Source organism: Mauremys reevesii, linkage group 1 (genome assembly GCF_016161935.1).
Source record: "Mauremys reevesii isolate NIE-2019 linkage group 1, ASM1616193v1, whole genome shotgun sequence".
Lineage (NCBI taxonomy): Eukaryota > Metazoa > Chordata > Testudines > Geoemydidae > Mauremys > Mauremys reevesii.
This window is the reverse complement of record NC_052623.1, coordinates 286,942,709-286,969,626: the sequence shown is the minus strand read 5'-3', so window position 1 is coordinate 286,969,626 and position 26,918 is coordinate 286,942,709. Positions and strand designations below refer to the sequence as shown.

At 39.5% G+C, this 26,918-nt stretch overlaps 1 protein-coding gene across 2 annotated transcripts in view; it reads left to right on the top strand.

Annotated features, from left to right (window-relative positions):
* Positions 1 to 26,918, top strand: part of METTL25 (methyltransferase like 25) — a 109,102-nt gene that overhangs the window by 71,367 nt on the left and 10,817 nt on the right. Inside the window, exons 6-10 of one of the 2 annotated variants that reach the window (XR_005587561.1) lie at positions 11,293 to 11,387; positions 14,369 to 14,398; positions 15,444 to 15,514; positions 16,837 to 16,910; positions 21,266 to 21,314. Coding sequence is in view for 1 of the 2 variants with exons in the window: in XM_039497216.1 (XP_039353150.1) it covers positions 11,293 to 11,387; positions 14,369 to 14,398; positions 16,837 to 16,910; positions 21,266 to 21,359 (293 nt within the window). In the remaining variant the exon portion in view is untranslated. Of the gene's footprint in view, positions 1 to 11,292; positions 11,388 to 14,368; positions 14,399 to 15,443; positions 15,515 to 16,836; positions 16,911 to 21,265; positions 21,360 to 26,918 lie in introns of those variants that run through there. The other variant, XM_039497216.1, reaches the window with a different exon arrangement.

Sequence of the window (26,918 nt, the reverse complement as noted above, 5' to 3'; positions counted from 1 at the left end):
GGCTTGGGACTCAGCTGATTCAGCTGCCCAAGTGGTCGACTTGGTAGTGGTCATGAGGCACAGTTCCTGGCTCCAAACCGCCGGCCCAAGAGATACAGGCCTCCATCCAGGACATTCCGTTTGATGAGGTTGGCCTGTTCTCCAACTAAATGGATGCGGGTCTGCACAGCCTAAAGGACACGAGGGCGACCCTCCGTTCCCTGGGGATACACACACCTCAGTCATCCAGGCAGCCATTCCAGTCTCTTCCGCCACCTAGGCAGTGGCAGCCTTGACAGGGGCCTACGAGGAAAAGGGACACTGGGTTCAACCGCCACCACCCTTCGTCATCCTGATCTCCTGCGCAGCCTGGCCCGGTGAAACACCAGGGAGGCCAGAAGCGCTCATTTTGAGGGTGCGCTCGGAGCAACAAACTAGCCAACTGCCCAGATCTGTCCCACTCTTTCCTCGACCGCCTTTTCCCTTACCGCTCAGTCTGGTCACGGGTTATCTTGGAGCATTGGGTCCTGGACATAGTGGCTCAGGGCTACACCCTGCAATTTTTGACCGCCCCCTTCCCACCCACCACTTTCCTCATCCCTCTTCAGGGACCCTTCTCACGAGCAGCTCCTTGTTCAGGAAGTTGAGAACCTTCTCAGTCTGGGGGCCATGAAGGAGGTTCCTTGGGATATGCAAGGAAGAGGATTCTACTCCTGCTACTTCCTAATCCCAAAGCCAAAAGTGGTGCTCAGACCTATCCTGGACCTGCGGGGCCTCAACAAGTCTCTCATGAAGTCGAAGTTCCGCATGGTATCATTGGCCTCCATCAGCCCTTCTCTGGATCTGGGGGACTGGGACGCCACTCTCAACTTAAAAGACGCTTACTTTCATGTCTCTATCTTCCCGAGGCAAAGATGTTTCTTGCTCTTTATAGTGGCAGAGCACCACTTTCAGTTTACAGCGCTGCCCTTTGGCCTGTTCTCTACCCCCCAGGGCATTCACAAACTGCATGGCGCTGGTAAGGGCTTACCTGAGGCCTCGAGGGGTCCAGATCTTCCCATATCTCGATGATTGGCTCATCAAGGGCAAGTCTCCGGAGCAGGTCCAGAGGAGCCTCAATCTGGTGCAGTCCACCTGTAGCAATCTGGGTCTCCTAATAAACATGGGAAAGTCCACGTTAACGCCAGTTCAATGCATAGAGTTCATTGGCGCAGTTCTCGACTCCATGAGATCCAGGGCCTTCCTGCCAGAAGCAAGCTTTCAAGCCATGTCGGACTTGGTCGGCCACATACAGAACCAACCGCTCACCGTGGCCCACACGTGCCTGCGACTGTTGGGCCACATGGCCTTGTGCACCTACATGGTAAGCCATGCCCGGCTTTCTCTGAGGCCCCTGCAAGTGCGGCTGACTTCGGTCTACATTCCCAGCAGGCACCCCTTGGATCCAGTAGTCACGGTGCTGAACCATGTCCTCTCATCTCTGTACTGGTGGCAGGATACCAGGTTGGTGCTTCAGGGAGTCCCTTTCGCAACCCCCTTGCCCTTGCTCACTTGGTCTCAGACACATCAGACCTGGGCTGAGGAGCCCATCTAAGCGAGCTCAACACCCAGGGCCATTGGCCATTGGCAACACGACCTGGCCCTTCATATCAATGTCAGGGAGCTCAGAGTAGTTTTCCGGGCATGCCAGGCTTTCTTCCCCCACCTGAAAGGCAAGGCGATGCAGGTCCCGACGGACAATACTGACGCAATGTACTACATCAACAGGCAGGGCGGCTCCAGGTCTTCAGCTTTTTGTCGGGAAGCTCCCAGCCTCTGGGACTTTTGTATGCGACGTGCCATTCATTTGGTGGCCTCCCACCTGCCCGGAGCCAAGAACATCCTGGTGGATCATGTCAGCAGCATCTTCTCATCTCGCCTCATCGCTGTCCTCAGTCAAAGTACACCTGGTGGCCATCCCGGCTTTCCATCCCATTTCACAGCAGGTCGGTCTTCGCCCATCCCATGACAGCATAGTTCCTGAAAGGTCTGAAGCACCTTTACCCACATGTCCAGGACCCGGTCCCTCCTTGGGACCTGAACCTTGTGCAGTCTAGGCTCACGTGGCCCGCCCTTTGAGCCCCTGGCTTCCTGTTCCCTTCTGCTTCTCTCCTGGAAGGTGTCCTTTTTGGTCATTATAACCTCGGCCCATAGGGTTTCCGAGATCAGGGCACTCATGTCAGAGTCCCCTTATGTGGTCTTCTTTTAGGACAAGGTACAGCTGTGTCTGCACCTGGCATTTCTGCCCAAGATCGTTTTCCAGTTCCATACTGGTCAGGACATATATCTTCCAGTCTTCTGCCCAAAGCCTCATACTACAGATGAGAAACGCAGTCTGCATACCATGGACATCAGGCAGGCAGGCACTGGCCTTCTCCATAAAGAGAACGAAACCGTTCCGTAAGTCTACACAACTGTTTGTCACAGTCACTGACAGGATGAAGGGTTTCCTGGTGTCTACACAGAGAATCTCTTCCTGGATCACAGCCTGCATCCGTTACTGCTGTGAGCTGGTGAAAGTGCCCCCACCAGCGATTGTGATGGCTCATTCAGCTAGGGCGCAAGCGTCATTGGCGGTCTTCCTCCCTCAGGTACCGATCCAGGAAATTTGCCGCGCCAAGACCTGGTCATCCATCCACACATTTGGTTCACACTATGCCCTGACAGCAGGCTCAGGCTGATGCTGGTTTCAGCAGAGCAGTATTCGAATCTGTAAGATTGTGAACTCTGAGCCCACCGCTGTGGATTCTGCTTGTGAGTTAACTACAATGAAATCGACATGAGCAAGCACTCGAAGAAGAAAAACGGTTACCCGCTTTTTTTAACTTGTTCTTCGAGATGTGTTGCTCATGTCCATTGCATTACCCGCCCTCCTGCCCCACTGTCGGAGTTGTCAGCAAGAAGGAACTGAGAGGGCGCCACAGCCAGCCCTACTGGTACTGCTAATGCAAAAGTCTCCGACGGCCATACACGTGGGCACACCCTCACCTACAATGGAATGGACATGAGCAACACATCTCAAAGAACAACTGTTACAAAAAGGTGGGAAACCGTTTTTTCCATGAACGTAAAGAATCTAGTCCAAGAGTTTTTATGTTTCCAGTTTCTACACTTTGTCCTAGACTGAAGAAGAAGAAGAAGTTGGGAATTTAGACTCAATAAATACATTGGGAAGTACAAATGGAGAATTTGGGGTAAAAGGAATTGGTGAAAACTGAGACATTGGAAGGAAATGGACAGGAGCTCTGGAGCTTGAATATCAAAAGAAATAATGGGCATGAGGTGTGGGTTTTGTAATGTATGTATAACATCAAAATATTTTTTTAAATGCCACCTTTCACGAATAACAATGCACACAACATATGTTAAACAATATTACATAGAAGTAGCATTGCACATTGGTCAATATTTGTTGCATTGTACATTTATAAAGTTACAGCAGCCATTCAGTTTCACCAAATGCTGTTTCTTAAGCAATGGAAGGGGAAAGGTGCTATAAGCATATAGAACACACTATGAGGTCACCGTGTTAGTCCATGTGAACTAGATAGTACCAAGAGGAATCAACAACACTAATTCTATTTATAGCAAGACCCGTATAAACCAAGTGGCAAAAATGGAGAAAGATAAATCCAATTTGGAATCAGATTTTTATTTTATTATTTTCAATGGCAATCTTGGTAAGAAAGCCAAGTTTAAAGTGTCAGTGTCACTTAAAATGCTTCCAGACTATACAATCTCTGGGTTTAGTAATATTATAGTTATGTCAGTGCTAAATTAGAATGAGGTTTCTTTCTCTTCAAGTTGTACTCATGCCGAAACACTTTAAGAGACTGATATTTTACAACACTTCAGTAACAAATTGCCTCAGCCAAGGTAAAGGTTAAAAATGATATAAATGACAGTTGTTTTCCTTTGGAGAGTATAATTTCTGAAACAAAATGCAATCCTGAGTAGAGTTGGCAGTTTGGTCTGTACATTAAAAGGTTATTTCTGCCTTCTGTTTGTCACATACTATATACAAACTGATGGACTCAGTCACTAGAAAATAAATCACAGTTCACCTCCATCCATTTTTAGTTATGTATGTATTGGAGTAGCTTAACGCCTTAAAAATAGGATGAGAAGAAAAAGGCCATCAGCAATTTGAATGAAACAAGTATCCTCTATGTTTATAGTACGTTGCATAATGTAATAACTGATTTGTGTTGACTATCTGTCAGAGATCTGAAGAAAAAGAAGAGTGTTCCAAACCAGAATTTATAAATCATCTGCATGTTATTGAAAACAGTAAAACAAAAAATCGGATTTGTACTCTTTAAAATAAACCATTGGTGATTTGGATACTCATTGTCTTTCCACCCGGTATGAATTATGTTTGCTATAGTGAGTAATATTTAGTGTTAAATAAATTAGAATGAGTATGTAAGAAAAGTTTTGTAAAAAAAAATTGACTGCATTAGGGACTATTTGCTTAGTAATAAACCATTCTGTTTCAGAAGTTGCAAAGGAAAACTTGTGAATATGTTTCTATGCATAACACTTGAGAATCACTGGGAACTAAAAAGAAAGAAAACATTTTAATAAATGCAAATGAGTCTTCAAAAACACTGGGTCAGGTAGGGTGACCAGATGTCCCGATTTTATAGAGACAGTCCCGATATTTGGGGCTTTTTCTTATATAGAGTCCTATTACCCTCCACCCCCATCCCGATTTTTCACACTTGTTATCTGGTCACCCTAGGGTCAGGAAATAAACAAGAAACTATAATACACTGTGGAACTTTCTCGGCTAAAGGAATAAAATATAGAGGCCTTGATCCTTCACTGCTTTGCAGCTTTTGGAGTCATTTATGCATGTGCAAAGTTAATTTAAAATGTTACCGGACTAGAAGGGTGGTATTTTACACTCACTCTGCACAGTATAAAATTCTATACAAAGTATAGCATAGAACACAGAAGAGTGAGGCCCACTGTTTTCCTATACATTGATCCAAACAATACACTGAACTGGGTAAAATTGACAACATTAGCACCCATCCTCTTTAAACGTTTTTCTGTGGCCTATTCCACATATATGAATGGAATAACAAATACAAGAAAAGGCTACTGAGGACTTTCCAAACTAAAAAAATCCTTTGCTCTTACATGCATTGCCAAATATTTTTTTTCCATAAGCACCAAAAGAAGCAGTAAATAGGGTATGTTTAGTGTTCCATACCCTGGCCACGTGATATTTTCTATCCACACATATTTGTTCTGGTTAGTTGTACAACTCTTGTTTAGCCATGAAATGCTGACCAAACAAATCAGCATGAGGGATCTATGCAGTGGAATGGAGAGTTTTGACAAGGGTGAGTGTGAAGCTCTTTTCCCCCATTACAACATGCTGAAAGAATTAAAACTTATTATGAGGGTGGGGGTAGTTGACAAAAATCCAAAAATATATATTTTTTCTGGATAATACTTCTTACTTAATCGAATCATCCGTGACATTTTATATAAGTCCAACATCCACTTGCATCTTCCCTTTTCCCCACTGGGAACAGTTAAGTAAAGGAAAAGAATTCCATCAACTACAAATGAAGCTGACAGAGAATATAAAATGGACATTCCAAATGTAAGCGCTAAGGTAGTTGCAATGCTACAAAAACTGTAGGCAGAGTAGCTGGAGTTAAAATCTCTCTGCAAAACCTTACAGAATAGTAGTTGAAAACAGATTGTCAGCCTCTAGAAGACCATAAAACCAGAATTACAAAATCAAGATCAGATAACAGTAAACACACAACCTTCATGAGAAAATTAATGCATTATGAAATAATCCAGATGCAATAATATTAATGTACGTAACTAGTAGTTGGTTTCCCAGAAGAGATGGAAGGACATAATTCAGTGTACTTTGAACAAATTCATTCTTACAAAACTCTTAAAGACTTTTTTCCGTGTTCAGTTAATAATAGTTTTCCCCTTGTGGGTGGTAACTAGCTAGCCCATAGAAATAAACAGAATGGAGAATTAGCTAATTCAAATAATTACTTTTAAAAAGTACTCCATAAACACACCAATGTTACCTCCATTTTATCTGGATTTAGAAGTAGGACTTATGTTCTTTGGCAATAAGAAGGGGTTGTTTTCATCACAGTACAGCAGAATGCTTTACCTGCTTGACATTGTGCATTTTTGCATAATCAATGCCTTGATTTGTGTTGTTGGACCATTGATCTGGATGTTCGCTCGTTTACATCTGATGTGTCTTTTGCGCATTGCACAGTCTGTAACACATGGAGAATAGTGACGTGCATCTTGGAACCAGTCGAACATCCCTTAATTTTATTTGCTTAGGTCATGATTTACCAAATTGTTCTATTCAGTATTAGGTACATATGTAGGGACCATTAAAATCAGTGGGACTTAAAGCATGTGCTCAGGTACCTTACAGAATTGGGGGCCTTGTGCTCATGTTGTGGGATGGCATGCTTCAGTTCTGTTATACCTCAAGGAGCCCTTCCTCTGTATATTGAATGGTATTAGAAATGCACAGTGGCCTATGAAGAGCCGATAAACCTCAGTAGAATAGAATTGAGCCTGAATGTGAGACATTAGCTCTTTTGACAGCAGCTCCCTTTCGGTATGCTCTTTCTGGCTATTCCCTCTGCTACACATGTGCTGTGGGATCTTTGTAAATTGTTAGCCTACACGTCAGGATATATCTGCTTCATTAACAGTGAATGGGGTTACACTCCACTTCAGCTTTTATTCAGTGCTTCATCCCATCACCTAGAATTACTCACTTTGTGTGAAGTTGCATAGAGAGAAGAGTTCTGCCTGATCGACATCCCTTTAATGAATTGTAAGATGTCTTGTTAGTTGCTTCATATACAATAGACTGGCTCTTTTACAATTATATGCTGTACAATGATTTGCTATACAATCTTTCATAATGTATCCATAAAGTATTCCTGAATGTTTTCAGGATTTATATGTCAATATTTATTGAACTTCCAATTCAGGATTCTGTTAGAGTGGTTTCTGAGATCCAAACTTGTTTTTTCTTAGAGACCAGACATACTCATTCAAACTATAATTATCCTTGTTTTTAAAGGACATTTCACTGCAAAATAATTTAAAACAGGGGTAGGCAACCTATGGCATGCGTGCCGAAGGCGGCACACAAGCTGATTTTCAGTGGCACTCACACTGCCCGGGTACTGGCCTACGGTCCGGGGGGATCTGCATTTTAATTTAATTTTAAATGAAGCTTCTTAAACATTTTAAAAACCTTATTTACTTTACATACAACAATAGTTTAGTTCTATATTATAGACTTATAGAAAGAGACCTTCTAAAAAGGTTAAAATGTATTACTGGCATGCGAAACCTTAAATTTGAGTGAATAAATGAAGACTCGTCACACCACTTCTGAAAGGTTGCCGACCCCTGATTTAAAAGAAACCCCATATAACTTTTAAAATAACTGTAAACATGACTTTTAAATCTGAATCAACTCAGTCTCCCTTCTACCTCCTGCAGTTTTGAGGGTAAAAATAATGCTGGTTAGAGATCTCACCTGTGAGCAATCAGGTAATTAGACATTGTGTAATGTTACTAGTGCCTACAAATAATGGCAGGCACAAAAAGAGTGTCCAGGTTTTAAAAATGGTCGTATAAATAGATGCTTAATACAGGCTTATCTGTCTGCTGAATTGTTTTAAACACCCACAGTATGCTTGGGAGTATACAAGACGGGAGAAGATACTTAAAACCTGCCCCAAGGAGCTTACATTTTAAATACACTTGCAAAATAAATCTTATTGGGAGATCTAGAAGAAAGTTCAGTATTAGAGCATTATTTTTCCTCACTGCTCGTTTCAGTATCAAGAGTGGATGACAGCACTTTTACTAAATATTTTGTTCACAGAAAATAGAAATGGTTTAGATTAATTTATCATGGTGCAGTACATAAATGTTGGCCTAGCTCAGGTTGTATCATTTTTAACTTGTATGGGTGATGTGTGTCCTGGAGTGGGATAATGAGAAGACACTCACAGAGTAGACAAGAAAATGAAAATTCCATGATTAAAACCCACTATTTCTTTTCAGAGCTTGCCAATTTTTGTTTGAAATATTTATAAACATGCATATAGAGAGTCTCATTATTGCATACCAAACAATAAAACCATAACAGTTATTGTTTTCTTTGCAAAAATGTATTTGACAGAATCTTAACAACTATCACTTTAGCATAAATAATCTGCCAATTTTTTCTCTGATGCAGCCAATAGTTACAGCAGTGATTACACTGACCTGAATGATTTTATATACAATATTATCTTGAAACTGTTTTTGTGAATACTTTCTGGGATCCTAAAGACATAGTCTCAAACATGAACCTTCGTTTTGTTATGGTAAATTCAGTCAGTCCAGTAACCAAGCAAACCTTTCCATAGGGTACTGAACTTCAGGATAATTCCCAATTTTACCCACATAAATACCATGCAGATCCATTCTATTCTGGAGCCTAACTTAGTATCTATCTAAGAAACCCACCACTGTGTTTATAGATTTTCATGTTATGGTAGTTATTCGTCATATTTTTATGACATAATCCATCAGACAGTTTCAAAGCACGTTATGCACATTAATGAATTAAGTCTCAGAGCACTTTTGTGTGATAGTAATATTATGAACCTATCTCTGTGTTATAGAATCATATATTCCAAGGCCTGAAGGGACTATTGTGATAATCTAGTCTGACCTACTGTATAACATCGGTCATAGAACTTCCCCAAAATGATTCTTAGAGCAGATCTTTCAGAAAAACATCCACCCCTGGTTTTAAAATTGTCAGTGATGAAGAATCCACCACAACTCATGGTAAATTGTTCCAATGGTTAATTACTCTCACTGTTGAAAAATATACACCTTATTTCCAATCTGAATTTTAATTTACAGCTATTGGATTGTGTTCTACCATTCTCTGCTAGACTGAAGAGCCCATTATTAAATATTTGTTCCCTATAAAAATACTTACAGACTGTAATCTATCACCCCTTAACCTTCTCTTTTGTTATGCTAAATAGATTGAGCTCCTTGAATCTACAATATGACAGGTTTTCTAATTCTTATATCATTCTGATGACTCTTCTCTGAACTGTTTCCAGTTTATCCACATCCTTCTTGAATTGTGGATGCCAGACCGGGACACTCTTTCAGCAGCGGTTGCACATGCCAAATACAGACATAAAATAACCTCTCTACTCCTCCTCAAGATTCCCCTGTTTATGCAGCCAAGGATTGCATTAGCCCTTTCAGCCACAACATCACACTGGAAGCTCATGTTCAGCTGATTAGCCACCACAGTCCTCAAATCTTGTTAAGTTTCTTTGGTTAAATGGCTTAACCCAAGCCACTCAGTCTGTTTTGTGACATAGCTGGGAGTGGAGCCTTGATCTTCTGATTCAGAGTTAGGTGCTTTAATCGCTAGACCATGTTTCTGTAAAGCTAATTAGGATATTGGGTGTAGTGACTAATTTTAAAGTTAATACATTCATAAAATCACATCCGAATTTTTCCTCCATATAAAACCACACATTTACAGTCCCCTTCACTTAAAGTAATTCACAAAAAGCAGAATTTGGGTGAGGATCAATAGGATACATTCTGCACTCAGTAGTGACAAAAATACAGGGAAATATATGTCACAACAGATTACACCTTTGCTGTTATTCTAAGATTAGGAGACCAGGACTACAGACAAAGATTATGACTAAAGATCAGATAAATTATCTTAAACATAGCCTTACTATTCTCTCCCCTTTTATTGTACATAAGACTCCATTGGGTATATCCACACTCCAGTTACGAGGTGTGATTCCCAGCCCAAGTAAACAGACTAGTGCCAGTGCTGCTTGAGCTAGCATGCTAAAAATAACTGTGTGAACATTGCAGCACCACTGGGGGCTCAGGCTAGCCATAAGTCCAAGCCCACCTGACATCTTAGCCCAGGGGTTGGCAACTTCTGGCACGTGGCTTGCCAGGGTAAGCACCCTGGCGGGCCAGGGCAGTTTGTTTACCTGCCGCATCGGCAGATTTGGCCGACTGCAGCTCCCACTGGCCGCGGTTTGCCGTCCCAGGCCAATGGGGGCGGCGGGAAGTGGTGCGGGCGAGGGATGTGTTAGTCCATTGGTCTGGGGTCTTTTTATCTTTTATCAATTTTGGTCTTCTTTTTCTGTCTGCTAGGTCTTTGAAAAGAGTTCTGCATGAAAGTTTGTAACCCATTCTTTGAATGCATGTAACTTTTTATAAATCTGAAGACTTTTGTATTTCCACTGTCCTCTTTTTAACCTCTTCTGCTTGATTAATCTTAAAATATTTCAGAGCCATCTTTCTAAGTTGAAATGCCAAGATCCTATCCAACTTGTTTTCATTTTAAAATATTAAAATCACATTCAGAATGATTTAAACAGTCAGCTAACATCAAAGTGTTTTTAAAGAAAACCTAGCAGAATTTTTCATACACACAGGTAGTATTCATAATGTTGCCAGTTTAGCTGTCCCAGTGTTGCATTAGGATTAAGCATTAATTTAGGAGCATTGTTGTCTCTTGAAACATTAATGAGACTGAACCAAACTCAGTCGCAGTCTGTGATGTAAATGCTCTGGTGTTTTGAAGAAGCAGCAAAAGCATTTGCAGCTGGTCCTTTCTGGAAAACAAACATACCGGTAATGGCTAACAACAAAACAGGCCATCAGGACTTTAGTAAACAAGCACACATTCTGTAATGACTTGCCAAAATACTGTTTAAAAATTGTTTACTGTAAAAGAAAAGCCCAGCAGTAAGTGATACATACGTCCTGCTACATTGACGGGCTGCCCAGCTCAGCATCTTGGGATGATTGTCAATGTGTTGGTTGCCAAAATGAATTACAAACACTTTTGTCATCTCTGAAGAAAGAAAGAAAGAAAGAAAGAAAGAAAGAAAGAAAGAAAGAAAGAAACTTTGCAGAGAATTCACTTATTCACTTGGTTAGGTCTTGGAAGAATAGTTTTGGAAAATGTGAAGATTTCAAAAATGGAGCCTAAAGCAAAAACATCTGTTGTTGAGAAAATACCTTTTTTCATAACACTAGTATGCTTTCTGTTATTGGATAGGAATAACAGTTACACAGCTCTGCTCCTATGCTCCAACTACTGTTTGTCTTTCTCAATAGATGATTTACTTTAAGAGAAGAACAATTTAATAAAGTAACACACTATTTTTCTCTCATCTGCAGATAGCTCTCCGGGATTGTGGGGGTTTCCCATGTGCCGGTATTTAAAGGAAGAGGGCTGGTGCTGTGGTCGCAATGCCAGAATGTCAGCATGCTTAGTATGGTTCTTTTTTCTTTTTCTTCTTTTTTTCCCTACTGGAAGTTTTATCCAGATGTTATAGAATTCATTGTTTTTGGCTTGTAATCCTAGAGCTATGACTTAAATACCAGACTGTACAGAATAACATCATTAAGGTTGTATGCATGATAAATTATAGGTAAAAAAAATTATATTAACCTTCCAACTTTGTACATTTTATATTTGCTGAGGGCAGGAAACAATGAAGATAGACAAAAAATATTTTTAAAATGACCAAAAAGGCCACAATTTTGTTGAATTGAATTTAAACAAAATAATCTTTCAGGGCAATAGGTCATGGCAGTGATTTAAAAGGGATAGTATTCCTTCTACCATCACTGACTCCCAAAAAGGTTAATTGTTCATAACACTCAATGTCCTAACTGCACAAGACCATAAACAGGCCTTTCTAACCCCAAAACTAGAGTAGGCCTACACACCTATACAAGCCTTTGCACCAGGAAATCATCTAACATTGCACCAAGAGACAGAGTGCTCCTGTGTGCTCATTTTACATCAGCACAAGATGATGGATTGGTGCTTAATCTGAGGATAAGGGCATGACCCTAAGTCTTCAACTACTGTAGCATTAGGAAAACTTCATCTCTAGTCTCTGTTTATTTTTAATCCCTTTTCCCAGGATGCACCACAACAGATGCTGTTAGCCTCAATTTCAGCTGCTCACTCACACAGATACCTGCCAAAAATCAACTCAGGCCCATATGTCAAGGTTGAAGAGATCAGAGCTAACATTAGAGATCTTAAGACTGAAACATGTCAGGACAGTTATACAGGATGTATCAGAGGGGTAGCCGTGTTAGTCTGGATCTGTAAAAGCAGCAAAGAATCCTGTGGCACCTTATAGACTAACAGACGTTTTGGAGCATGAGCTTTTGTGGGTGAATACCCACTTCGTCGGATGCAAGTAGTGGAAATTTCCAGGGGCAGGTATATATATGCAAGCAAGAAGCAAGCTAGAGATAACGAGGTTAGTTCAATCAGGGAGGATGAGGTCCTGTTCTAGCAGTTGAGGTGTGAAAACCAAGGGAGGAGAAACTGGTTCTGTAGTTGGCAAGCCATTCACAGTCTTTGTTTAATCCTGAGCTGATGGTGTCAAATTTGCAGATGAACTGAAGCTCAGCAGTTTCTCTTGAAGTCTGGTCCTGAAGTTTTTTTGCTGCAGGATGGCCACCTTAAGATCTGCTATTAAGATCTGCTATACAGGATGCTTTCACCCCTAAACGTGACATCCTCAACAAACTGCATGAAACATTTCAAGTGGTTAAGGATATGGACCAAATGTAAATTCTAGAACCTCCATATGTTACCCTAAAACCCTTCAGTAAGCCCACCCAAAATGTTTTTGCCATCTTCTGTTGTCCCAGTAATATATCCATTATCCCTAGATCAATTGTCATATTGGCCCATTCCTTTCCATATAGAATTTCCATTTCCCACTCTTTCTTAGGGATTCTCCCGTTGGTGTAGGTAATCAACCTCTCCGAGAAGCAGTAGCTAGGTTGACCTAGAATTGTTTACACAGGGACTTCGGTTGGCTTTACTCCGCCCAGGGGATGTGAATTTTCACACCCCTGACTGATGTAGTTAAACGTACCTAATCTTCTAGTGTAGATTAGGCCTTATTAGTGAGAGACGAAGTAAGCTCAGGCTGCCTTTTGACAAGGATAGAATGATCTATTTCAGAGGCAAACAAGCAGCTGGAGATGCCTGTGGCCACACAGAGCAATTTTTTTTTATTTTTTTTCCGCACCCAGTGCACTTATCTTACCAGAAGAAAGATCAGCATGTTTCCTTTTCCAAACTTTCTCCTTTAAATTATTGGAAAGGTGGATACCAAGAAGTTCTCCTCTGCCCATAGTGCTATTACTGTGCCCAGGGGCGGCTCTAGAAAATAGGCTGCCCCAAGCAGCGCGGTGTGCTGCGCCGCCCTTCCTCGGTCCCGCGGCTCCGGTTGAGCTCCCGCGGCAGGTCCACCGGGACGAGCGGACCTGCCGCAGGCATGACTGCGGGAGCTCCACCGGAGCCGCGGGAACAGCGGACCTCCCGCGGGCACGGCTGCGGACGGTGCAGCTGAAGGGAAATCCTGGGTGCAGGTTGGCAGGATAGGTGAGCTCTGGGACAAGGGAGTGGAGTAGGTGGTAGAGAGAGGAGCTATGCTGGGGATTTGGGGTATAGGGATGGTATGAGGAGTACGCTGTGAGGTATTTATTTATTATATTGTAGCAGTGCCACAGAATGTGTTCACTGCATATTTATCTTTGGTTGCACAGAGAATTTTACTCTTCGGTTGTAATTCCTATAAGTACTATATCTTTCCAACTGTAGAAAAATCTTCCACCCATTTCATGTATTTTCTTAATTCTTTGTCACCTTAGATCATAAAAATCAAATACTCTCACATCATCAGGATTCATGGGCTGAAAAATCTATTTTAAAGGATCTACATGACATTTTAAACTGCAGTCTCTCTAAAGTTTTTATTTTGTTTAACTCTAAGTACTAGAAGTGGAAAATGAACATTTGTGTAGTCGCTAGAAACTTAAAAAGATATTTTAATGTATTGTGCATTAAATTAAAAGATTGTTTAAACTATACATTATAATAGCTAAAGTGAACTGTTTTATGCTTATACTTGTATAGGAATATAGCCAAGAAAAAATAAATTTCTTTTTTCCTTAGTGCTCTCAAAAATTGAAGAGGAGATATATAAATATGGACACGCATTCTGTTATCATTGCTTGTCCTATAAATAAACCCTAAATAACAGAAGTGAACTGATTAACAACCTCTAATGGTTTTAACACTCTTACGTGTACAAGCTCATGTTATATCACATAATTAATCTTGTAAAATGTCATTTCCACCAGGCTTTATACAATGTGATTATAAAATGCCCTGATAAAGAATAAACATAGCAGTTTAATTTCTTCACTTTTAAAGGCTTTGGAACGAGTTGCGGTCAGCCAAGTGGTAAGTAATGTTGTTTATTTTAACCCTTCTAATGACAAAACTGTTTTTTCTTTCTGAATACTTTTAATACATGACCTTCTCCTGAACTTGTGACTTACTAGGTTCTAAAACACTACAATTAACAGAAAATAAATCAAAGTCAGAGTGATATCATGTTTCAGCACCACAGAATTGCATTTTTATTGCCTTGTCTGCACATAGTGATGCTAAAGTATCTATTTTCTTCAGACAATTAAGAGTCAGCTAACATATATTTTATAGAAAGTACAGTTTTAATATAGTTGAAAATACCTTATTTTAATAGTAAACTATTTTATGCTTAATCATGCTGGTTAATATTCTTCACTAAATCCAAAAGTGCTTCTTTAACAAATTAACATATACAATTAACTTTCCAAACTCTCGGTGCTTTCTTACATGGACTGATCCAACAGAGGCTCCGGGCCCAGTGCAGATCATCTTTAGAGGATTCACTGACCCCTTTATTCTGAAGAACCACAATGTTTTTGGGTCTAGCAACATGGTCACTAGGAGTAAGGAGTTAGTTCAGGCTCTTCCCAACTCATTAAATTTTGGTAATTTCTGCAGAGATTTCCAACAATAATGCCACTTGTGATGTTTTTGAGGCAAAAACATGTCCACAAGGAAATAATATGAAACTGCAAAAATGTTGTTCATAAAATTCTATGGGAACAGTAGAAAAAGTTATTTTTCAAATTTTTATTAAAATTTATTTTAATAAAGGACGCGAAGCGGAACTTTAGGTACATCTAGCTTTTAAAACAAGTTGAACAGTAGTAAACTAATTTCTGTTACTGAAACAAAAATGACAGTGTAAGATAGCCCCATGTATTTTAAGAATGTTTTATTATTTATATAGCAAGTCAATTATAAAAGCTCCTAATACTATGTAAAAGGCCTTGAACACACAACTTTTAATTAAGTTAACAAACAGTTACTGACATACCTGGCTCTCTGGAATCACATTCCATGGTTAAAATTCGGTTAGTAATTAGAGACATTTAACTGTATTTTGCCCCACCAGAAGCCTAACCTGGTACTTGGTTGTGTTCCTGAATCTGGTACAGCACACTGCAGACAAAACTCCTAAACCATGTAAGCCAGTCCTCTTATCCTCCCAGCACTCACTGTTGGGTCCATATTTGCTCAGAAAATAGATACAAACTCAGCACAGGAGCATGATTGGTGTGGACCAAACTGCTAGCCTGAGATCTCCAAAAGCCTGAGATCAAATTAACAATATTTTACGTTAAATTGCATGCTCATAAGCTGTTTGAAAATTGAAATGTGAAGACCAGGATGAGCATGAATGTTTAGTAGTTTTTTCACTGAAAAATATTTATTTGGAACTGCATTTTTATTTGGCTATAATTTATGGATAGATATTGGATAACGTAAAACCAGAAGCTATGTAATGTTTTTCACTATAGTATAAGTAATCTACCATCATGTAACCACAAATACAAAAGGCAAATCCCAGATGTCTTCCTAATCTTGCAGGGTAGTGACCAGTAACTTTTTCACTTAGTACCACTGTTGTAGGAGATAGGAAGGAACTGTGATTGAGAATTTCTATATGATTTATTGCAGCGGCTTGCTTCTGGCGGGAATATCGCACTTGTCTCTCATTTTTTAAATCCTTGTCTAAATTCTGTTCTCTGAGTACTTTAAATCATGATTGTGTAATTTATCATTTTTTGGTATATGCACACTAACTGCACAAGTATTTAATAGACTAGATTTACAGGCCAACTTATCCCCATTGTAAGCCCATTGACTGCAGTGGGTTTACACAGGAGATGCATTTGGCACTACATTTTTAACTGACAAGCATTAACTTTTCTTAAGTAAACACATCTTTCAAACCTAAAGGTATGAAGTTTTAAATGCACTGCACTGTTTTTATAAGCACAGTACTTTCTGCATGGATATCAGTGTTTCAGGGAACCAAGATAAAGTAGCTATAAATAAGAAAATGTTTTGACACAGGTAGTATGTTTTCCTTTTGCCTCTTTTTTTATTCATTGGACCAGACTCTGCTCTGAAGTTTGATGGTGCAATTTTGGAATAACTCCATTAACTGCAATAGAGTTCCCTGGGTTTACAAATGAAAATCAGAATTTGGCCCATCTTCCTTTCTTTTTCTATAATCCCTATCCCTCCACCCACTTCCTATCAAACTCTGCAGTTTCCTGTGTTTATTTTTTCTCACAATTATGGTTATGATATTGTCTGACTCATTTTAACTTGCAAACAGGAAAATTAGTAAATTGTCCTCTCAACCCAGATTAATAAGACTGGTTTGAAAGAATACAAACCAGTAATTAGGTAAGGCAGCCAACACCATTCTAGTTACTCTGGTCTTGATTTTGATGCCAACTTTGCATTCCTGCTGTTCTTTGCTTTCTTTTTTCCAGCTGCCTACAGAATCATTGTTTTATCGAGCTGTTCTACAGGTTATTATAGAGGAATGTTACGGTGTCATCAAAAGGTATGAGATTCGGAGACTAAGGCCTAATTCTGCCTCCCTTACTCTGCAAGTTGTAACTATTAGCATAAGAGTTGCAGAATGAGGCCCTATATTCTGTCTGTATCTGTTTGTACTATGAATGCAGTCAGTAAATAATACAGGGCTCTTTCATTTGCTCTGAATCCATATGCAGAGGATATCATCCACACAGAGCTCTTGCCCTTCCAGCGTTGCAGAGGCATTAGCCCTGTCCTTGGCACTGGACATGTAGGCAACTGTGGCAAATTCACTACACAGTGAGGGGTGAGTTTGGTGGCTCCCATGATGGGAGAGGGCATACAGGACAGGGTGGATCAGGTCCTGCAAGATTTCTGGCCCCCCATGGGACTTCCAGGATGGGCTGGAGGTCTTGCTGGATTTGACATAAGATCTGGAGCCATAAAAATAGCCCTGTGCTCAGGGCCACTTTTTGTTTTCCAATCTGTCCAGCGGTCGACTCACCCTCTCTCCGTTATGTAGGTTGCTGCTTTGGGGCTGGGAAGGAGTTTTTCCCAAACCACCAGGTTGACTGAGGCTGGTTGGGTTTTTCACCTTCCTGACAGTGAAACCTAGAGGTTAGGGTTTTTGTACAACTGGAGGGCTGGGGTTCTCCCACACAGAGGGCACAGTTGGGACCTATGTGAGAGTCATTTAGTTGTTGCAACTTTCGACAGGTACCCCAGTGCAGGAACTAGCTGATTTAGGCTCCATATTTAAAACACAATGGTAACATAATGAGCATTGCAACAACATCTCCTTACGAGATGGGAGCAACATGTCTAATCCCTTGGGGAGAAATGCAAACCAGGGACTAGAATGCTACCCTGGGGGGATCTTGCAGCAGGGTGGGGGTTAAGATCCCCTCTTGCCTCAGCTCCCAAAGTGGGAGGGATGCTTATGGGTGGATGGAGGTGCCCAGAAAACCTCCTAGTGTGACGATTGACTCCCCCTGCGGTGAGAGCACCCCCTAAAACTAGCAAAGGAACAATGGCAAAGGGCTTTATCTCAGTGGTAACCTTGAAGATAATTTGACAAGTAAAGTTGAGGCCTGGTTAAACCCTCACCATGTGTTCTTGCCTTCTTCCGTGTGGTGAGCACACCACTACAGCTTTGAGCTATACAGACAGCATCTGAGAGTGCTTCTTCATCATAGGTCTCATAGTCAGCTACTGATTGAAGGCCTGTCAGTGCATATTTAGTTGAGCAGCAGGGAGTCTAAGAGCCAGTGTGGACACACACAGGACCAGTGGCAAATTGTCTTTGGCATTTGGGGTGGGAGCATAGCTTTTTCCGTTGATGGGCAACATCCAAACAGAAGAATTTCTTCCTTTGCTTGACATTACGTATAATAAAACTACACACAAGATTTAGCAGAACAAACCATGAGAACTAGGTTGTAAAAACTGAAAGTATGGGCTAGACCAGTGTATGTTATCTATTAAAGTAAAGGTAACATGGGGGAAGTAATAAAGATTGCAGTTTTGAAATTAAAAGAGTTTTAGGCCCAGTTTTAAGCTTGCTAATGTTAGATGTCTCCAGTTTTGATGAAGTAGCTGTAATTTTCTTTGTCTCGGTGAAGCCTTGTGGGACCAGTTCAGCAGTTTTTAAGATGTCAGGTTCCTTATCCAATAACACTTAAAAAGCAGTTTAAAACAATTAAAAGAATGAATTATGATGCCTTGAGTCATTAAGAGCCCATTCTGACTTTTTAGAGCTTCATTTATTCAGTATATATCTTTCTTGTTACAACTATGCTGCTTCTGATTTGTAGGACAGATACACTAAATGCATATTTTTTCCAAAGAATCTTTTAAATGCATAGCCATTAAGTAGTCTTCAGACTGCATTTGCCCAAAGGTTTTACTGCATTCGAATAACAAAAAATACAGTCTCAGGAATTTCCTATTTCCCTAAAAATAAAATAAAATAAAATTGAAAGTTGATTGACACAAAGAACTTGGAGCCTGACCCAAAGCCCAGTGATATCAATGGAAGTCTTTCTGTCAACTTCAATAGGCTTTGAATAGGCCTAAAGTTGAAAAGAATAGGCTTTCTATGAGTTTCCAGTAAAATAGTTTAAGAAAATATACCTGTCAAGTTGTCCTACAGTGACTCATGAGCATGAGTACCAACCTCAGGACAGACTGTTAAGAGGCAGGACACAAACCCCAAATTTTTTTTTTTTTTCTTAGATAGACCCAACCCACCATCACAAATCAAAACTCTACAGTAGTATTAGTAGTCAACTAAGGAAGGACAGACAGTCCCCTTGGGCACTCCAATCTACCTTGTTACCTAAGCAAGCTTGCTTTTGTGATAGATGGTCCCTTACAGCAAAAATCACAACAATGTTCAGTTGCTCCCTGTCCCAAAGGACCAGTCACCTACCTGAAGTCAGTTGCACCTTAGATCTCACACCAAAGACAATGCTTGTAGCCAACTCTATAATAAACTGTCTAAAGATTTGTTAATTAGGAAAAGGAAATAAGAGAGTTATTTACAAGGTTAAAGCAGGTAAACATACATACACAAAGGAGTTACAGTCTTAAGTTTCAAAAAGTAATAGAAGCATCTATAATAAGCAAGCCCTATTTGTTCCTTGAGGTAACCGAGGCTAAACAGTGGGGACCTCTTGCTTATGCCGAGAAAACCTTGCCCTTGAGAGTCAAAGCAGCACAGAGATACAGTGTCTCCTTATCAGGGATTTTTATTCACCTTTCTCCTCTGAACTGCCAGCTCAGCTGATGGGAGGAATTTGTTTGCACATCTCCTCTTCGTGGTAGGGATTGGGAGACAGGGAGAGCAATTAACAAAGTCTTTTGTCCTCTGATGAACAAGAGTTCATCTGGTGTCAAGCAGTCTTCTGTGTTGGGCAGGACCTATCGCCTTCTTTTGGAAGCCAGCCTTTCACACTAAGGGCACGTCTTCACTGGCTTGTGTAGTCGCGGCACAGCACTGGGAGAGCTCTAAAAAAAACCACCTCCAAGAGAGGCATAGCTACCAGATCTGGGAGTGCAGCTCCCAGCACTAGTGCAGTGTCTATACTGGCGCATTACAGCGCTGAAACTTGCAGCGCTTAGGGGGGTGTTTTTTCACACCCCTGAGAGAGAAAGTTGCAGCACTGTAAAGTGCCAGTGTAGACAAGCCCTTATTCAGGTCCCTTTCCTGTCTGGTGATTTACACAATTACAGAGATATACAATTCAAATACTCAAATACTATCTTAAGATATGTGATACAGATGTTATAAGGGAGATTAATGCATACAGCAACTTACAAGCATTCAATAAAGTCTAAATACTAAGCACTCTTTTATGATGCTAATACTTTTTTTAACAGTACTAACACACAGATGAGCCAGATTAATTCCAGCTATGTGTTTGAAAGCAGTATGAAAGTGAGGCATGGGGATCTTGGCATAAATTGGCACCTGGTTCGCTAGTGTTATAATACCTAACTAATATTTTATGGAAAATCTGTTTGTGCATAAATAATACATTGAAGAGAATATTTGTGAATAGCTAATGTCTTTGGGAATATGATTCTTACAGTACAAGACTACCAAGGTCAGTGAGACCTGGAGCTGTGTGTTATGTAGGTGATGGCTATGAAAGTTAATTCAGACTGAGGGCTGACAAAACATATTTATACATATTTTTTCCTAAGGTATTTCAAACGGAGATTACATGTAATTTGCTAATGTGAGTGCATCTTCTGTTTGCCTTCTGGTACTTTTTGTGCATTGCTTTACCACTTTGCCTCAACCAATTCAAATATTGGGCAAGTTTCTGAAGAGGCACCCCAAATTGTAAATCTGGAAAATTCTGACATTGCCTAATTTAAATGAGAATCACATGCTACACATACATCTAGGAGAGAAATCTGCAAGGCATCAATAAGATCAGAATCACTTAACTTACTACGTGGTCCCTGGATCGACAGTTGGCATTGAAGAAGTTCTGCTTTCATAAACATTGAATTCTTGCTAATATTGTCAGGTGAGGCACTGAAAATGGACACTGTGTGATGGATCCAATACAATAAAAACAATGTTAGGAGAGGAATAGAAATAAAAAATATCACCTTCACCACATTCATAATTTCAGGTATTCACGAGTAATAATATTTTTGGTCTAAAAAGGTCTTTGGGTATTGGTTAGCTTGCTTTGATGTATTTTTAGATAAAAGAAAAAGTAAAATTGAAATAAATTATTATTCTAACTTCACAGAGTATCCTATTGTATATGTTTTTAATGGATCTGAGATTTATGAAACAATAATATAGAACTTCTGTGTTGTAAGAAAATTAAAAGAATAACCTCAATACTACATTTGCAGTGATCGGCATGTTGGTAAAATTTTCTCCAAGTCTTCCTCTTTCGTGGATTATGTCAGAAAGTCTCTGAAGAAGCTTGAACTAGATGAGTCAAAGGTAAGCAGCTGATTTCATATTGCATACAGTTCACATATCAATGTAAACTCCAAGAAGTGGCCAGCATTTTGATGGAGCTGTTTGTATATATTATGTGAGCAGCTATTATTACTAGAATATACATCCACATATTCAGCTCTTTGTGAATTAAACAATATTTATCCAAGATAAATTATTTCAGTTTGTATATTCAGTTTGGGGATTAACTTCCACTTTTATTTTCTTTAAAATACTTTCACTTTAAAACTTATGACTTGTGAGATGCCTTTTTATTTTTATTTTTGTATGATTACTAATAGTCTAAATAATGTTTTTGAAGCCCCTCAGAAAATACACTCTAAAGCCTAAGTGTTTATAATTAATGAACATCTCTATTTATCCAGATACATTTACAATATCCTTTTTCTTCTCCTTTGTCCTCCAAGACATGTGTGGTGGAGATGGATACTCCACCACATAACTGTTGCATCCTCTTTGTGGCCTAAAATCATACTAGACTGTAGATACAGCATCAAAGCCAGGAACAAGGTTTAGCTGAGACCTTTACTCATATGGGCGGATAACGCTTCCTGGTTCATTCAGTTTTCCTTCCAATCTTACCATGCTCTGATAACATGAAAAGACTCAGTATAGGGTTTGGCCGAGATAGGGTTAAAGCATCTAGATGCCTTTGTAATCCAGGGAAGATAGGTGGATTAGTCTGATTCTGTGAAGGAGGTGGATATAGAACAGCTGGTAAGAACATAATTATGGCCATACTGGGTAAGACCAATGGTCCATCAAGACCAGTATCCTGGCTTCTGACAGTGACCAGTGCCAGATGGGTAATAAGTTGAATGGCAGTATCAATAGGAAAACCAGAGTAATTCCCTTGCTTTCCCTGTAGCCATGTTGACTAAGCTCTTAGATAACTTGGTATAAATCAAGCCTTTGCTTCCCACTTTCTATGTAGATACTCAGTATGGCCTCCATGACCATAGTAACTTAGTGCCTCCTTACATTATATCCATTTTACACACGCTGTTATCCAAAGTAAATAAACACACCTCCCACATGCTTGTGTTTCAGATCAAGGATGTGGATTCTTTTGCCTGTGCTGAAACTATGCTGGTCAGCCTGTCATAACTTTCTTATTTAATCTGCATGTATGATAAGCATGTCTCCTGTGTCTTCATTATAGATCCAAATGAACCACTATTCTGCACAAATATGGAGATATTTCACCTTTATCATTTAAAGCTATGTATATCAGAAAAGCTGAATAGTGCAGCAGAGATAACAGAATAAGTGGCTTTTGCTTAATAAATTAACCCCTTATCATTTTCAGCTTCCCACATAGACCTAAACTTCTGCTCTGAATTGTGCTACCATACTGCTCTCAATATTGTGCTCTCCACAGCTGTAGAAGACCAGAGGAATAGATCCAGTTCTGTCTGTACTTTAATTCATTATATAACCAGATGATGTTTGTGTAAAAAGTTTGAACAATGGAGGGAGGCAGTAAAAAGATCTAAAGAGGATATTAAATAATGCACGAAGTGTACAGTTTTAGATTAAATCTATGTTATATTACATTTACAAACTTATATTTAAGCAAATCTGTGCATGGAGAACAAGTATATATTAATGTGTTTCTGATTCTATAATGACCATCTGTTAATCCTCAAAACTGTGTAAACAAGTGAAGTGTCTAGCTAATCTAACATGCTTCTGGATTGGTTCTCAGTCCTAAGAAATTACTGTGAGAGATGTGGAGTAAGAGAGAACATTTTCATACTAGTCATTATCATTCCAAAGCAGGAAGGGCTACATATGAGAGATTTATATGTGGCTAGAGTCCAAGTAGAAGATGATCAAAAATGGCAAATCCCTAGAAGTCACTTCTAAAAGAGGACCGTGAATATTTTGTCATTTTCTCACATTAGTAATGTCATCTGTATGGCTATATAGTGTGGAATCTGCCAAAAAAATTCATTCTAAATTCCTGCTTTTATGTGATGTACAGTTTAGGATAAAAATGTGCTCCTGATTGGCCTGTAAAGTTTCTAAATGGTTGTTTGTGCCTTGAATGTTGTTACATTAGATCCATTTCATCCTTTGGAGGACAGTCAAGCCTCCCACTTCCCTGGGGCTAAAAAATAACCCCAGTGGAGGCACTACATTTGCTTAACTTTTTGTGCAGTTCTGATAGAATGATGGATAGGACATGGGGAAAAGGCAGTAGTGGAGTGAGGGAGGGTAGTGGAGGAGTGAGGATAGTATTTTTCTCAAAGATGTTTTCTTTGCCCTTGCACATTTACTGGTTCTAGTCACATTCACATACGTACACACAATTTTGTAAGAAGAAAGCACCGGCAGTCAGGTAGAAAGAGGAGAGGAAGCCCTTATCTGGCAGAAGATTTCTTACTTTCTAATTCACCAAATAGCCTTTGTCACCTGTGATCATATGAGGGAGCACTTCTTACTTTCACATTTATGCAGAACAGAGATACCGTGGGTGATTGATGCAGGGGGTCATACCAACTCCTTCCTCAAGAAGAGTGTCTCTTTTTCTCTCTTTCCAGTTTTGCTACCACTGTCTGGTAGAAAATATTCCAGCTCCCTCTGCAGCCTCAGCGGGAAGCAGAGTAGGCAGTAGGGCTACTTGGAAAAGGGAAGGAATACAACTCAATTGCAGGTGCTTTGCTACTCCTGAGAATGCATGGTTATGGATTTTTTGCCTACCAAGCTGACCTTCCACCTCAGTAAGTCAGCCAAGGATACAAGTGTTACTCCTGGGGGAATTCTGTGCCAAAAAATTAAAAATGTTACCTCTCAAAATTAAAAATTTTGTGCACAATATTTTATAATTCTGCATATTTTATTTGTCAAAATAACACAATATAATCACTCTGGTTTCAATTATTTTGGTCATTTATTTAAACTGCAATACAGGGGATGGACAATGGGAGTGGGGTACATTGGAGGCAATCCCCAAGCCCCCTCTGTCTAATAGTAATGTAGCTAGGTTTGACCCTTTATTTCTAGTTATTAGTCAACAAATATATGCAGCCATATGCTCCGTGTTACATCATAGACAGCTGAAGAGCAAGTGAGGGCTGGGGAATCAAACTTACAGTTTATATTGGCTACTGACCATCTCCAGAAAGGTCAGTAGCAAACAGTTCATGGAGCACATTTTGATAGGAAATTTTTTCCGTCCAAAAATTTAGACCAGTTCTAATCATGAAAGCACCATAAGCATTTATAAGGCCATACTGTCCTTTACATCCCTCTGGCAATGTGAAGGAGCCTTAAAACTTTTACACCTGTTTTATACTCCTGAGGGAACTCACAAAGACAATGGGAACAATTCAGTAAGCAGGCAGGCTGCTACATTCTGCTTTGCCAGAGGGGACAGAGCCTGCCCCATGCCTACTTCCTCAGAAACACCTTGAAGCCCTGCCCCTCCATGCTGAGCATGCTGCAATAGCAAGGGAAAGAGTCTCTCGCTCTTGCTCTCTCACTTGCACAACTGCTCAGCCCCTCTCCCATCTCTCCTGGCAGTGATTTACATCTCTACCAGCTGCTCCGGGCACTCAAGCTAACCTGCCTGTGCTGCCAGGGACGGGCACATGACAGTTCTTCAGCTTCCCTTTGCTTTCCCATCATAAGTAATTTTTCAGCAGGGAAGCAAATGTGCAGGGGACATGAATTCTGCATACGTGCATTGACAAAGAATTCCCCCAGGAGTAAAGTGTTCGTACATGCCTCAGAAAACCTGAAACAGGACTTAGACATTCTCAGGTAAATTAAAAATTAGGTATTTTGCAACTACATTTAATTGTTACTTTTACTTTTAACGATTCATAATCTATTTAATCTAAACTATTCCCACCCTAAATAGGTATCATATTCATCCCAGCCCAATATACAGGAATACAGAAAATGGCTTCAAGTATAATAAAACTTGCTATGGCAGAACTCTCAAGATTGTCTTATAATTTAGTTTTTATGAATTTGTCATTATAGTATCAGGTATTTTTAAAACTCCCTTATGATAGCCTATGTTTTAGTGTGCATATGTCATATCCATTATATTATTAAAACATAATGGGCCAAGTTCAGTGCTAATATATATACTCCAAGTTTACCACTAAGTTGTCCCAGTTTATATGTTTAAAGAAAGTAACAAGCTCAGTTTCTAATATTTCTATCCTAGATGGACATCTAAATATGAAAATCTGGAACCTCTTGGTAATAATGTAATGCTAGTTACCTCTCATGTTATTTATAGAAAACAATGGAAAATATATATGTTCTTTAATTGTTTTATTTCAATACAGTAACACTGATTAATGCAAAAAGATTAAATTTTATTTAAATCCATTTTTCAACCTTCTTTGCACCCAATGTCTTAGCACCAGTGTTATTTTTTATACTTTTCAGGGCTTCTTTGTGGCAGCCTGAGCTCATGAAGGGGTTAATTCATTCAAGTATAAATTCTATATAGAAATAGCTTTGTCAATTGATATTCCACATACAGAGAAAAGATATTAAATAATCACCTTGAATCCATCTTGTCATCACATCCAAGCATACAAGCTACTGTATTAGTTATAGCTTACTTTTTCACTAATGATGGTTACTTTGTCTTGTAGTCAAAATATTTCACACACAATTTAAGAACTCCTCCAGAAGCATCCAGTTAAGTATGTGCTATGGAGATGCAGTAGCAATTCCACAGTTTACCTAAAGTGTGTGTGTTTGTATAGGTTGCTGTAAGTTTGATTGATTTTCTAAACCCATAGTGATGCATCAAAAAAGTTGGCTGTGCCTAAAATTTTTCATTTTCAGTTTTGCACAATATAACGTTAGTGGTGTTTAAATTAATGGCACAGCAGTAAATTGCATACATTAAAACAATAACCCTGCAGCAGAGACATTTTCTTCTCTTTAAAAATAATTTAAACAGCTCTGATATTTGTCATTTTGGATCTAGAAGTCAGAACGAAAAATATTTTAATCTCCTGATGTAGCTTTTTTATGCAGCACATAAAGAGAAATGTTTATCATCACATAACCTGCTGTCTTTTATTATTCTTATGATATGGGATGCTTTTTATTGGTACAACCCTTCATTTGTGCAGTATATAGAGCAGTAGTAGTTTTAATCTGTACAATAAAACAAGCTTGTTGTTTTTATTAAGATTCTTTGAAGGAATTGGATGCCATTCATTTTTAAAGAATGTTTATACTGTAATAATTTCACTGGTACATTTCCTTTATGATCATTAATTTGAGCCAGGATATGGATATTTTCAAGGGGACTTGATGTTCATTGGTCTTGCAGTGAATTTTTAAGCTATTTAATCTTCGTTAAAAATACCGTTTATTTCAATTTTGCTACATTAAGATTGTGCCTTTGAGAATTCCAGAGTATTTCATTTTTCAGTGGTAAAACTAACTAGATTATGACTGATACTGTGTAGAGAATATGTAGATCATTGTGTTAATTAAAATTCATTATCATTATCATCTTACAAAAATGTATCCAAAGCAATTTTTGTCATTTCCTTG